The sequence below is a fragment of the Paracoccidioides brasiliensis genome (assembly GCF_000150735.1).
Source record: "Paracoccidioides brasiliensis Pb18 unplaced genomic scaffold supercont2.16, whole genome shotgun sequence".
Lineage (NCBI taxonomy): Eukaryota > Fungi > Ascomycota > Eurotiomycetes > Onygenales > Ajellomycetaceae > Paracoccidioides > Paracoccidioides brasiliensis.
The window spans coordinates 67060-81189 of record NW_011371373.1 but is presented as its reverse complement, the minus strand read 5'-3'; the positions used below and the strand labels follow the sequence as shown (position 1 = coordinate 81189).

Sequence of the window (14130 nt, the reverse complement as noted above, 5' to 3'; positions counted from 1 at the left end):
CGCACCCCGCAGAAGACGGGCGTCGCACCGAGGCTGCTGCGGGAGACCTGTTGCTCATGCCAGACACTATATAATTATATATTTGCACATATAGAACATCTGCAACCGTGGGGATCTGCTCTCCGTGGATGAAACTGATTTATCTATCCGGAGCGGTGCAGGTGCCAGAACAAACATCTCTCATCGATAACTAATTAACTAAGTTAACTTAACTCACTGGGATCGCAAAAGCGGAAAACAGAACTCTAGGGTAGCTCCCGTTTAACAAAAATACCGTCAACCAGCCAATTGATGATCCCTGTGCCCTGCAATCCTTGCTTATTTACGGACTTTTCCTTGATGATGAACGGCCATAGCGATCGCAATGCCCACGCTCACCTAGGAAACATCGACATAAATGCTTCCAATCCTTCTTACACCTGCGACATCCTCATCATAGGTGCCGGCATCTCGGGCATCAACACGGCGTACCGGCTCCAAACCTCCCTTCCAGATTACAGATATGTCATCCTCGAAGGCCGCGATGCCATCGGCGGCACCTGGGATCTCTTCAGATACCCGGGCATCCGCTCGGACTCGGACCTGCACACCTTCGGCTTCGCCTGGAATCCGTGGAACCAGGATAACCCCATTGCAGAGGGCCCCGCGCTGAGGGCATACATGCGCGATACAATTAAGAAATTCGGCATTGATCAGCAAATCCAATTTAAACACCAGGTGCAGAGCGCCAATTGGTCCACAGCCAGCAATGCATGGACACTACACGTCGACAACGAGGGAATCGCGAAGACATACACAGCGCGCTTCGTCGTCTTCGGCACAGGATACTACAACTACAGCGAACCCCTCGCCACAGCCATTCCAGGCCTTGAAACCTTCACGGGCCACACAATCCACCCCCAATTCTGGCCTGAGTCGCTCGACTACACGGGCAAGAAAATAGTAATAATCGGCAGCGGCGCAACAGCCATAACCCTCCTCCCCTCCATCTCACAAAAGGCCGCGCACACAACCATGCTCCAACGCAGCCCCTCCTACATCCTCACCATCCCCAACCGCAGCGGGCCCCCCAGCTTCCTCTCCCGCCTCCTCCCCACATGGCTGTACCGCAAACTCCAACGCATATGCTTCATCCTCTTCTCCCGCACCCTGTATGGCTTCTGCCAGCGCTTCCCCCGCCTCGCCCGCTACCTGCTTCGCCGCTCCGTCTCCGCCCAGCTGCCCAAGCACATCCCGCACGACCCGCACTTCAACCCGACATACAACCCCTGGGACCAGCGGCTGTGCATCACGCCAGACGGCGATTTCTTCCAGTGCCTCCGTGAGGGACGAGCGGATGTGAAGACCGATACGATTAGGCGGGTCACGGCGCACGGGATCGAGTTGGACTCCGGCGAGTTTCTGGCGGCGGACATCATCGTTACCGCGACGGGCCTGAAACTGCAGATCGCCGGTGGGATCAGCATCGCCATCGACGGCGCAGCGAAGTCGGTCCACCTGCCCAGCAAGTTCCTCTGGAACGGGGTTATGCTGCAGGACATCCCCAACGCGTGCTTCGTCATTGGCTACGCGCATGCCTCGTGGACGCTAGGCGCGGACGCGGCGGCCACTTTCCTCGTGCGCCTACTGAAGCATATGGCTGCGCGCGGTCTTGTGGCTGCTGTGCCGCGGATGGAAGAGAGCGAGCAGGCGGGGTTGGAGACGAGGTCGTTGTTGAGTTTGAGCTCGAATTATGTGAAGAGGTCGCAAGGGGAGGTGCCGATGGCGGCGAATAGGAGGCCGTGGCTGCCGAAGGGGGATTATCTGGGGGATTACTGGTTTGCGAGGTGGGGGAGCTTGAGGAGGGGGTTAGAGGTTGTGAAGGGGCGGGAGGGGGAGGGGTGGCGGTTGGTGGAGGCGATGAAGAAGCGGGTGTAGGGGGGTCTTAAGTCGCCGGTGTAACTAAAGACCGATATTTTGATTTATCATTTATTTATTATTTCTTTATTTTTGTATATAGAGGAATGCTGCAGCTGTATTCAATAGCACTTCTGTAGAAGTGATGCCATGTAAGCTTTAGTTACTCCCCAGCTTCGAGAAAATAAACTGTACATCTCCTCTGAAGGTGTTATGGATCTACACGTGTACATGGAGGAAACGCTGCAGGCTCAGCGGTGGTGACAGGGTTGCTCTTTTTCTTTGGTCTTCGAAAGGGCCGTGATGGGCACGAAAAGCTTTGCTCCTCCTATGTTGCTATCCTGGTTGAACGAGCCTGTTCGTTCTCTTGCAAACCAACAACCAACAACTGCCCATCTCAATATGATATGACGCTGCCCCGGTTCGTCAGTTACTCAACCCCCTCCACACCATTCAACAGCATTGTGTCGACTTGACTGGCGAGTCGCCAGAGCAGTCTAAGTACAGAGACAGGTTAACTAGTTCATGGCGGCCCGTTATCGCGGAGAGAATCCGTCATTCCACAGGCGTGACGGTAATTTATAGGTAATGATGCACCGAGGATCTCAATTATGCACATGGAAACTCGTGGCTGGGATAGGCCGATGATATTCACCGAAGAAGGTGAAGCGTTAAGCGTCACTCAAATTTCGCGACTGTAACTCACGTAACGTTTAACTAGAGTTAGTTAAACCATTGAAAGCTCCGTCACATAACATCGGGAAAGTTTGTCGTCAGTCCAACATCTTGGAAATCTGGCTATGGCTCCGGACTTCGTCCTGGATATGCTCTTTGCCCCAAACCAGTTACCTGTGGTTCAAAATGCGGCGTTTCGAGAGAATCCATGACATCGTTGAGCCCGTTGAGGAGTACCGCCAGGGAGGATATTATCCAGTACACCTCCACGATGTATTCAACGGGAGGTTACGAGGTTATTGGAAAGTTGGCGTTTGGCCAATTCTCAACTGTATGGCTCGCACATAATCAACTGTGAGTCTCTCCTTCAGCAGACCATCTTTCCTCCGTGACAACTAACTAACCACCACTCCATTTCAGACTCCAGCGACATGTTGCATTGAAGATACTGAAAGCAGATGTTTCCAGAAACAATAAAGAGCTTGCTATGTTCCTTAAATTATCTGCTCCAGGCCTAGATCATGGATTATTTTGAGCACGATGGCCCAAATGGTACACACTTGTGTCTAGTGCTCCCTGCAATGATATCTGACGGTGAAGTAATAAGTGTCAGTGGAAGGCCGCACCAGGCAGCCTACGTACGAGCTATTTCCAAACAAGTCTTGCTGGGTGTTGACTTTCTCCATGAGCTAGGCATCACTCACTGCCGTAGGTCAGCGTCTGAGGCATGAAAGTTGGCGATATCCTGACTTGATGTAGATCTACAAACTGCAAATGTTCTGTTTTCAATTGTTGGGGCTGCACACGCTGAGGCTGAGGTGTTCTTGCAGCCCCCCGAGTTCAGTCCTGTTAGGTGGCTGGAAGGAATGAAGGTAAATGATAGCGCGCCCAAATATTTGATGACTTCACAGAGACGCGCCGGGGCGAACTGGCCGACGCAGACTTCACCACAATCTTGGTTAAGATTGGTGATCTGGTTGGGGGGGGGGGGGGGTATGATGCACCCTTTATTATATCCCAAATCTGGTCACAAGAACTCTCATATCATTGTCTAGCTACGTGGAGTCAACAATGTGATCAGTGGCCGGTAACACCGGCAGCTTTGCGTGCACCTGAGCTAATCCATCGAAACACTTGGGATGCTAGTATTGATATCTGGGCCTTACCATCTCATCGCCTTTCCTTAGCCTTCTTATGCTGGTGAAACCTTTTTGGCTGGCATGGTGTTTGTCATGGTTGGAGGGATTAAACATCTACCAGAGTTGGTTGTAATTTACAACAGATTTAATAGAAGATAACCCTGCCAGGATAACCCCTATAAAGTACGTGTAAACCCATGATCAGGTCATGCTTTATGATATTTTTTACTCACTAAGGGGTGGTGTTGTCTAGTTAGTATTATAACTCTTTCAATAAGTTACATAGATAGTTTCTGTAACATATCCATATTACTGCATACATAAGCAGTTATTATATCTTTTCTTTATTTAAAGAGAGTATGTACACAAAATTCTTGATTTAAAATTAATTTCCAAAGAGAATAATTACATCTATCATAGCTCAACTAGAGTCATGATGATATAGAGAAAAAGCTTGAATTAATCTATTTAACTAGACAGCTGCGACGAGAATACTAAACTGGGAATTAGAATGTGGGAATGAATGAGCAGCAGAATATATATAGATGGTTGAGAATCAGAGCGGATCAACCAAAGTAACTGAATATGATTGAGATTGGAATAGATCAATCTTATTCCACATTACCAGCGGCTGCGCTGTAACACAACTCTTCATAAAGTGATGAAAGTGTTGAATCCACTGAAAAGAGATTTGATCATTGTTATAGCCAGTGTCTGATATGCTCATGACAGTATTTTTCTTAATCTCATTAGTCCAGCACTTCTGTAGTTGCTTCACAGTGAGAATGTACAAAGAAGAGATGATAAAGCCATCTATTGAGATTGCTTCAATGATTACAAAAATCTCTCTATTATTTGAGCTTTTAATATAAGTCTGTCTTTGAGAATCTTGCATTACTATTCACTGATCTCATTCAATTTCTATTTTGAACCCTGTTTCATCAAAGTTATAGATATCACTAAGTTGAACCTTAAACTTATTCACTGTCTTCTTAAAATGATTAAATCAATCAAGTATGAATGATGACTTATGAGCTTGCTTTCTTGCCATGTCAATGATCTTCTGCTGTTATATATTGTATTCAGAATGATGTTTGATGAATCTTTTAACTTAATATTCTTCAATCTCAAATGAAAGATCAATGAGATCTTCATAACTTTTTGCAAAAATTAATTGAGCAATATCAAATATCATTGATTAATTGGAAGATAGTAATTGATTAGCAGGTGTTCTTTTAATGCAAGAGAGGCAGCTATGAAATTAATTAATCAAATATAAGTAGAAAATATTAAATTCTTTCATCAATGCATTAAAATTAGAATTTTCAACATTGACTATGAATTCTATGAATTCTGTGATCTTATTCTCTATTAAAATATATAAAGAAGTCAATGTATTGACTAGTTATTGAATTTTAAAGATAGAATAGAAAAATAATATGACTTATCACTAAATGAGCTGTATCACTAAATAAGCTGCGTTTTTGCAATATGCTATAATTTAATTCTTCAACTTTCACTGCTTTGATATATCAAATGAAGAAGCTATTCAACTTGCAATTAAGGATTTAAGAGCTCAAAAGGTCAAAAATTTCACTACAACTGCTAAGAAGCACTCAATTAATAAGGAAACACTGTGCTGGTGTTATAATGACTTGCAACTCACACAGGATGAAGCAGCCTCCTAACATAAGAAGAAGCTCTCAAATCAACAAGAACAAATACTTCTGCTTCATATAGAGAAGCTTGCAGCTCATGGCTTTGCTTCTATACCTCAAATCATTTAAAATCTCATTGTAGAAATTATCAAAGAATCTGTTGAAATTCACTAAGTAAGACACTTTACTGAGTAATATAAGACTCAAATTCAAAGAATCTATGTCTGTGGCATTGATTATAAATGCAAGATAGTAGATAATTCTACTCATTTTGAGTATTATTTTCAGCTAGTATTTTGATCTTTTACTTGTTTTCTTGCACTAAGTTCTCTATAGACTCTTGCTAACTATTTTGCTGTGTGACTACATAGTTGAATGAGAGGATCAAAAAATACAATATTAAGTCATTAAATATCTACAATTGTGATGAAAAGAGCTTCTTAATTGACATCAGCCAGGCTACTAAGCAGATTGTTTCAGTTGAAGCTCTGAAGACATAGTAAATTACTGCAGTTCAAGATGACATCTGTGAATTCATCTCTCTACATTCTTGCATTAAATCTGATAAATTGAAAAAGTGTAGTGAATGTGTTTAAGTTGGCTATTGTTATGTCATGGATTTTAGCATTTCTTATTCTAACTGAAACAAGTTATACCATGCTCAGAAGAAGTTAGAGAAAGAAGAGACTTAAATTCTTCAAAAGTTACTTCATCTCTAAAAACAAAAAAAGTTTCTCTGTGAACATACTGGTTATTTTCTTGAATCTGATGCAAAATATTTAGAGGAATTGAAAAAGTTGAAAGAGGAGAAGAAAAAACAGTGTGAGATGCAAGCTGCTTAGCAACAAGAGATGAAGCAGCTTCTCACTACTATTGATGACTTTTTTTTTAAACTTTCTGATTCACAGCCCACTTAGCTGAATCAATCTTCAGATTTTGTCAGTAAAACTATTGAACTATCTGTATCACATTTGCCAGATATTTGATAGATTCTCAGATGTTTTCTGAGATATCACATTTTTTTTACTTAATTAGATAGTGATTTTTTTTGCTAATTCTTTGTTTGTTCAGAATTCTTTTGATCTTGTATTCATCTTCTTCCAGATTAACTTCTGTTCTGTATTGTTTAGTGTTTTGTGATGCTTTTTCCAGTAGTGAGACATGAAAAATGAGGTATATTCACATGATTTTTGATAATTGAAGTTTATAATTAACTGGTTCTGTTTTTTTTATAATTTCAAATGGTTCTAGCTTTTTGTGGTTCAATTTTTCATTTGATCTTCTGATTTTTATGTTTCTTTGTAATAGAAACACTTTCTCTCCCTCTCTAAAATGAGGTGCCCTCTGGCATTTTTTGTCATAGTAGTACTTCATTTGTTTGCTGACAAATTCAATTTTCTTTTACAGATATTGATGCAATTCTTGTAACTGTTTTGTCCTTAACTCAGCTTTCTGTGCTTTTGTCTTGACTGATAGACTTTTCTGTAGAATGTCTGATTCTCTTCTATAGTTCATGAAGAAAGATGTGAACTCTGTGATTGCATTTTTCAAACTGTTATATGTCAATTGTGCTAGAGGTAGAAATTCTGCTCAGTTGTTTTGTTGATAGTTGACATAACAACATAAGTATTGTTTTACTGTCTGATTCAATCATTCAGTTTGTCCATTCATCTGTGAATGATAGACTCTTGAAAGCTTGCTTTTTATTTCTAATCATGCTGTTAGAGTTTGCTAGAATTTTGAAGCAAATCTGATGTCTCTGTTCATTATAATCTCTTTTAGCATTCTGTAATTTGCAAACACATTTCTGAGTATAATGTATGTAGTCTCTGATGCTGATGTCACTTCTTAGTATGATATGAAGCAGATGTATTTCATCAGTCTGTCTGTGACTGCAAGTATTAAATCATATACTTCTCTTGTCTGTGCTTCTTTAAATTTTGACAGCTTGACTATAAAATTCATCACAATTGAATCTCATGATCACTTTAGCTGTGATATTGATTGCAGTAATCTGTATGATGCATGTCAGTCTGACTTACTTCTTCTACAAGTTTCATAGTTTCTAATGTATTTTCATATATCTGCTCACATTCCTGGCCAGTAATATGTTCTTGTGATTTTCTCCATGGTCTTGTCAATGCCAAAGTGTTCTGAGGTGATAGCATCATGTCTATAAGAGGTTGAACTCCTAGATTCGCTCTGGCTGGCTGACTCAGCCTAGCCATCATTTGCACATGCGCATGTGATCATGCTACGTGAGCTCACTTAAGCTCAAGTTCTCATCTCATTTTTTTCTTCCCTTTCTCAAACAATTCGTCCTTGTTATATAGGAGGACTAGCCTCTAGTTCTTAGAACTTAACCCTTTACATTATGAATTGCTTGACTTCTTTTATTGATAGGCCACTGAGAGTCTTAATCCTGTATCATGAAGCTCAGCAAACATGCTGACATATGATAGACTATTGAGAGCCTTAAATCCTGCATCACAAAGTCCAGTGATAGCACTGGTATATGAATAGACTGGGTTAGCAATTGTGCTAATGAACAAATGAGCAACATTGAAAACATCTAACTGAATGAGATAAAGCAGCAGATTTGTACAATGAATATACAAATGAATCAATGTGAAGCAATGAGCAGAGATGCTCTCAGCAGCTTTGAACAATAATAAATGACCTTTCTTCAACAGCAGAAACAGATTCAACATGAGAACAGAAATTTAATAGCAGCTCAGCAAGCTGAAATAGCTAATCTATATCAAGCTTTGAACACTCTGACATCAACTATCTCTCAATTGAACTCACAACCACTCATTGTAGTCAGAAGATCAAAGATCAAGCTATCAAACTGTGAGAAGTATGATGGTTCTAACCTGAAGCACTACTCTCAGTGAGAGCTAAAGCTTCAATCAAAGCTTAAGGTCAATGAGAAAGCTTTAGACAATAATGAGAAATGTGCTTGATATATATACTCAAGACTGGAAGAAATGACAGCAGCTTGAATTTACCTCTAGGTTGAGAATAATAAGAACAAGATCAACTTCACAGTAGAGAGCTTACTGGAGCAGACACACATGCTCTTTAGTGATTCCACATGACAGAAAAAGATTATGCAAAAGCTCAACAATCTATGACAGAGTAGAAGAGCTCTCTTTGACTTTCTGCTCAAATTTAATCAGCTACTGCTAGAAGCTAACAGTCACAGATGAGATGATCATGTTAAAAAGAGGTATTTGAAATCTGCTCTAAGCATGGAGCTGAAGGAAGGCATGGTGAGTGTAAGAAAACTGTCTCTCTACAAGAATTACTGTAAGAAACTTAGATTAGTTGATCATCAACTCTCTAAGCTTAAGACTTTAAGACAGTGATCTAAACATTGTGAGGACAGATCTTTCTCAGATTATACAATGTCTAATTCACAATCTCTACTTCATCATGCTATTCTCAATCAATGAATTCAGTCTCAAGCTTCTGCTGATGATCTGATAAATCTCTCTTCTGATGCTGTGATCTCAAGCACTCATCACATCAAATTGATAAATCAGACAGAGATTAATCAAAGAAGAGAGCAAGACCTGTGCCTGAGATGCAGAGCTGAAGGTCATATGATTAATAGCTGTCTGTTCAAACCTCTCAGATACTCTGCCACCCCCACAATAGCTAAGATGATCCCTGAGCCAGTACTGAATGATGATGATGTGGATATGAGTAAGAATTCAGAAAAAAAAGTAGCTTCAATCAAAAAACACTGAAAGAAGCAAAATAAGAAGCTTATGAAGAAGCAATGAAGAGGATTTAAATCTAAAATGATATTCAAACCCTTCACTGTTGATGCTATAGTAGATAATGCCTTTTCAACTAGAGCAATGATAGACAGTGAATGTAATGTCTATGATCTTATTTCTCAATTTTATGTTAATGAGCGTAAGCTTCTGTGTATTGAAATTCTCTCTGTTAAAATGACTGGCTTTGAAGACTTCATGAGACTCTTCACAAGTATAGTGACTGGTATTTGAATTGATATAGGCAGTCACATAACTGAACAGACCTTTCTCTACATGATAAATTGATTATATAGTCATGATATATATCTAGATGACCTCTGGCTGGCCTAGTAAAAGATGACTGTGATCTCTTATCAAAGAATAGTGAGATTTGAAGAGAGTGGCATAGAGGTAGAGCTTAGTTCAAATGCAAAAGCTGACATGATTCCCATCTCTGCTATAAGCTTCTCTAGGCTTGTGAGCACTTGAGAGAAGTGAAATATTGAGATCTTTACTGTCAGTTTGACTGACATTCAAAAGACTCTAGAAGTGAAATCAAAGATTGACTCTAGAGAAAAGCTGACTGAACATTATTATGAGTTTTTGAATATATTTGATAAGAAAGCTACTAATACTTTACTCTCACTTCATGACTCAGGTAGAGATCATGGGATTGAACTGATTAAAAAGACTGATGGTAGCATGGAACAACCCTCTTGAGACTCACTATATAATATGTCTCAAGAGAAACTACTGACTTTGTGAAGGACTCTTACAGATTATCTAGATAAGAGTTTAATTAAAGTGAGCAACTTCTTTGCAGCTGCCTCTGTACTATTCACAAAGAAGTCTAAGAGTGGACTAAGATTCTGTGTAGACTATCAAGCTCTTAATAAAATCATCTGAAAGAATTGATATTCTCTATCATTAATTAATAAGATTCTACAGTGAATTGAACAGATTAAATGATTCATTAAGCTGGACATTATTGCAGCTTTTCACAAGATTCAAATCACAGAAGATGATTAGTGGATGACAGTCTTTAGAACCAGATACAAACTATTTGAGTGGCTGGTTACACTCTTTGATTTGGTCAATGCTCTGAGCACATTTTAAAAATATATCAACTGGGTATTATGTGGATATCTGAACAACTTCTGCTCAGTTTATTTAGATGACATCTTGATATTTTTCTCAAGAAGCTTATGGGAGCATTATGAGCATGTACAAAAGATGCTTATGTGTCTATGGGAAGCAGGCCTGCAGGCAGACATCAGAAAGAGTGAGTTCAAGTTGAACAGCACAAAATATCTTAAATTTATCATTGATGCAGACAAGAGTGTATGAATGAATCTGAAGAAGGTTAAAGCTGTTTTGAAATGAGCAACACCTACTACTCTTAAAGATGTATGAGGATTTTTAGACTTTGTCAATTTCTATAGATGATTTATCAGAGATTTCTTAAAGATTATGACCCTACTGATGATTCTTACATGCAAGAATGTTTCTTTTTTGTGGATGAGCAAGGCTGAGAAAGTTTTTAAGTGTCTAAAATCAATGTTTATCTCTGCTTCAATCCTGCTTTAATTTAACTCTTACTGTGAAACTATATTGAAAATAGACTTCTCAGATTACATCTCAGAAGAATCATAATTCTTGAACTCATTTCTCATAAAATTCTCATATGAATCATTCATGATTTTCTCAGAACTGAAGTGTTCTTCTTTCTGCCTCCCTCTGATAATACTGCCTCACTTCAGAACTGAGTTGGTAATGTTGAAATCTGGCCTTGACAATTCTCATCATCTAGATTTCTTCATTATTCTTTATTGAATTTTCTGTCTGTTTGAGAGTCTTCAGCTGCTATTCAATGGCCTGCAGATATTCTATTGCTTGATGCCCTCTTCATATGACTCTTAGCTTTCTGTTGTTGTTGTTGTATTGAGGACATTGCCTTGCCATATGCTCTAGTTTCTCATATAGAGAGCATAATCTTTCTCTCTGATATCACTGTTCTTTTTCTTCTTTGAAGTGTCCTGTCTTCACAGTTATGTCAAGCTCTATAGATCATAGTCTGTAAGAGTTACTCTGTTTCTTCTGGGTTCTGATATTGTAGAAGTATTGCTCTTTTCTTTCCCAGCATCACTCATACATGCAGTTGTCAATCTGTACTGTGAGTTCTATCATGTCTTGTAGAGTGTTCAGTCTGTTCTTCTCTCTTGCAATTTCATCTTTTACTTTCTTCTTCAGTTCTCAATAGAATTGGGAAGCTAATGCTTCAGTATCTCAGTTCAAATGAAAGCTTATTTGTTGAAATTCTGATGTGTAATATGCTGCTGATCCTGTTTGTCTTGTCTGATAGATTCTTTGAATTGCTATATCTTTCTTATCTATTGCTTCAAATGTCATTTTGAGTAGCTTAATAAAGTTATCATATCTCTTGAAGACTCATTCAGTATTTTCATCTCAATCTCCTTTCTTTTCATAGAATCATTCCCTGACTCTTAGTTTAAACCAGTCAAAGATTGCTCCAAATAGGTAGGTTGAAGCCATCAAGACTTTGTCCACTTCACTCATGACTTTAGATGCATTGGCAGTGAGGTAGACATCTATTTGTGTCAAAAAGACTTATAGTTTTCCTCATTCTTCCAAGAATGATACTGATGGGTTCACCTTTATTCCTCTGATGACTATAGCAAATTCCAACATCTTGATTTTCTCAGTTAAGGTTTCATTCACCTTCACTAATTCTTGCATGTCTCCCTTTGGTCTATCCACCACTGATCCAGCTCATGATGCCATTGTTAGATTTCCATTAGAGGTTCAGAGATATCTTACTTTAGTTCATTTATTGTGATAAAGATATGTTCACATACAGACTTCTCAATAAATATTTCCTTCAAGTAGAGGGTTCTCTGTGATCTTGGATGTAGAGATGATCAATATTAACCAGACTTGACTCTGTTACAGCAAGCATTCATCTAAGTTGATTAAGATCAGATTGACTAATTGCCTTATCATGCTTGATCATTGTAGAAAGGTCAGCTGCCACTAGAATTGAACAATAGAAATATTGATCTCTATTATCAATAATAGCTAAGACAGATGTCTAAAACTTTAATAATCTATAAGAGATGTAGATATGGTAGAAGGGTATTTCAAAAGAATCAAAACTATGATTATAACTGAATAGAATAGTGGAAAGGTAGAGTGTTCTCAAAGTATAATAAAATTGATTATGATCAAGAAGATAAGCTTCCTTGATTCTAAGGGTAATGAGTGTCTTTATATACATAATGAAATCCTCTGATAGATCTGGTAGATCTGATATACTGATCATATTAATTTACTAATAGATTTGATAGATGAATCTATTAATCATATTAATCTATCAGTCATGTGATCTGTATCCTCTTCGGAAACACGTCTTGCTGTTCTGTCACTTAGTCTCTGTCAGCCCTCTCATTAGGTTTATTCCTACCCAATGATTTCTTGATTGTTTATGCGGGGTGTTCTCTTAGATTTGTAACATAAGAAGAGTCTCATAATATGTTGAATACATAACTAGAGGATCTGAATGAAAATAATGTAGCTTTTTGTAATTTCTGAGAAAGATTGAAGTAATGATGACTATGAACTTAACTAACTGAAATGAATCTTTGATGAGCATATCAAGACTAAAGCAGACTGCAGAAGACATCTTCTTATTCTAGATAAGCACTCTTATTATGTTAATATGAGATTTATTGATTTTGCAGATCAAAATTGAAATCTTCTTGCAGTACTGTCTTCACATTCTGTTAGGGAGCGAATGCGAGCTGCATAAGAAGAAAAACTCTCTGCGTTGCTAACTGCTATATAACGAAATACTAAGCTTGATGGGATGAAAGGGGGGTGCTGGGGCCTGCCTGGATTATAACCACGCGCATGGTCGTTTGATCACGTGATGTGGATTAGGCCTAATCGGGCGCCGAGCTTAATCCGACGTCGAGTCTAACCGGGCACCGGCCTTCGGTCGGGCTCGGTCGGACGCTGAGCCTAACACATTCAACTCACTGAATGTAATTTTTGAATGTTGATATCTTTAGTCCTCTAGCAGAAGCATACTCTCATGATGTCAATAACCTTCTTTGCAGTGGATTTGAATTCATTTGAATGACAAAAAGAAGCTTTTTATCAGTTTTCAATTCTGTGTGAGATCAGTCTTTAATGACTAAGAATATTTTATCTGCATTTGCTGTCACTGATATTCATTCTTTTATTTCTGAGTGTGTTCTTCACTGATTTACACAATGGTCTATATCTTCAGTCAATTCAGCTTCAATTGAGATTGCTACATCTACAACTATCTATGCTCTTCAATGTGATATTAAGAGAATTTGAATTCAGCCGAACCTGCTCTCTAAAGATATAAAAAAATCATATATGCTAGTGAAAAGCTTGTCTTTGGAAAGGAAGGTGCTTGCACATGAGAATAAGACTCTAATTAAAGCTTTATGTAATGAAAAGAAGTGATGACAATGTGAAAATATCTTAGATCTATTGAATTCAGAGCAGCAGTTTAGTCAGATTTAATTCTTTTTATCATTCAAGATTCAACAAGCTCATAAGAGGATTCAGAAAGCATATTATAAAAAAGAGAAGAAAGCTGCTCAACAAGCTCAAGAGTGACTTCAACATAATCTCTGAAAAGCATATGAAACTAAAGAGACTTAGTAAAAATGAATTGAACAATAAGCAGCTCAAACAGCAGCTCACAAAGCTTCTGAGAAAGAGAAGGCTAGAAAGACAGAGCAGCACAAAGCTCAGCAGCTTGCTAGAGAGGCTAAAAAGACTTAGCTTGAAGCTGAGAAGCAAGAACAGACTCATACTCATGCTGCAAAGTGAAAATCAGTCAGTTCAACTATAGCTGCTTCAAAGTGACAGCAGAAGCAGGCATCTACAGCAGAATCTAATTCTTTAAACTCTATTCAACCTTCCAGTCTAGGAAATGAG

The 14130-nt window shown here is 38.9% G+C and overlaps 2 protein-coding genes across 2 annotated transcripts; both read left to right on the top strand.

Annotated features, from left to right (window-relative positions):
• Positions 1-342: 342 nt before the first annotated feature.
• PADG_08357 (uncharacterized protein) lies at positions 343-1917 on the top strand (the record flags this gene model as incomplete). Its single annotated transcript, XM_010765326.1, has 1 exon — positions 343-1917. One exon carries the CDS (start codon positions 343-345, stop codon positions 1915-1917), a length of 1575 nt encoding a protein of 524 aa, XP_010763628.1.
• Positions 1918-2507: 590 nt separating this feature from the next.
• Positions 2508-3106, top strand: PADG_08356 (uncharacterized protein; the record flags this gene model as incomplete). The annotated part of the gene is made up of 3 exons (XM_010765294.1): positions 2508-2593; positions 2674-2925; positions 2992-3106. The coding sequence occupies 3 exons, from the start codon at positions 2508-2510 to the stop codon at positions 3104-3106; spliced, it is 453 nt and encodes a 150-aa protein (XP_010763596.1).
• Between the last annotated feature and the right edge of the window lie 11024 nt (positions 3107-14130).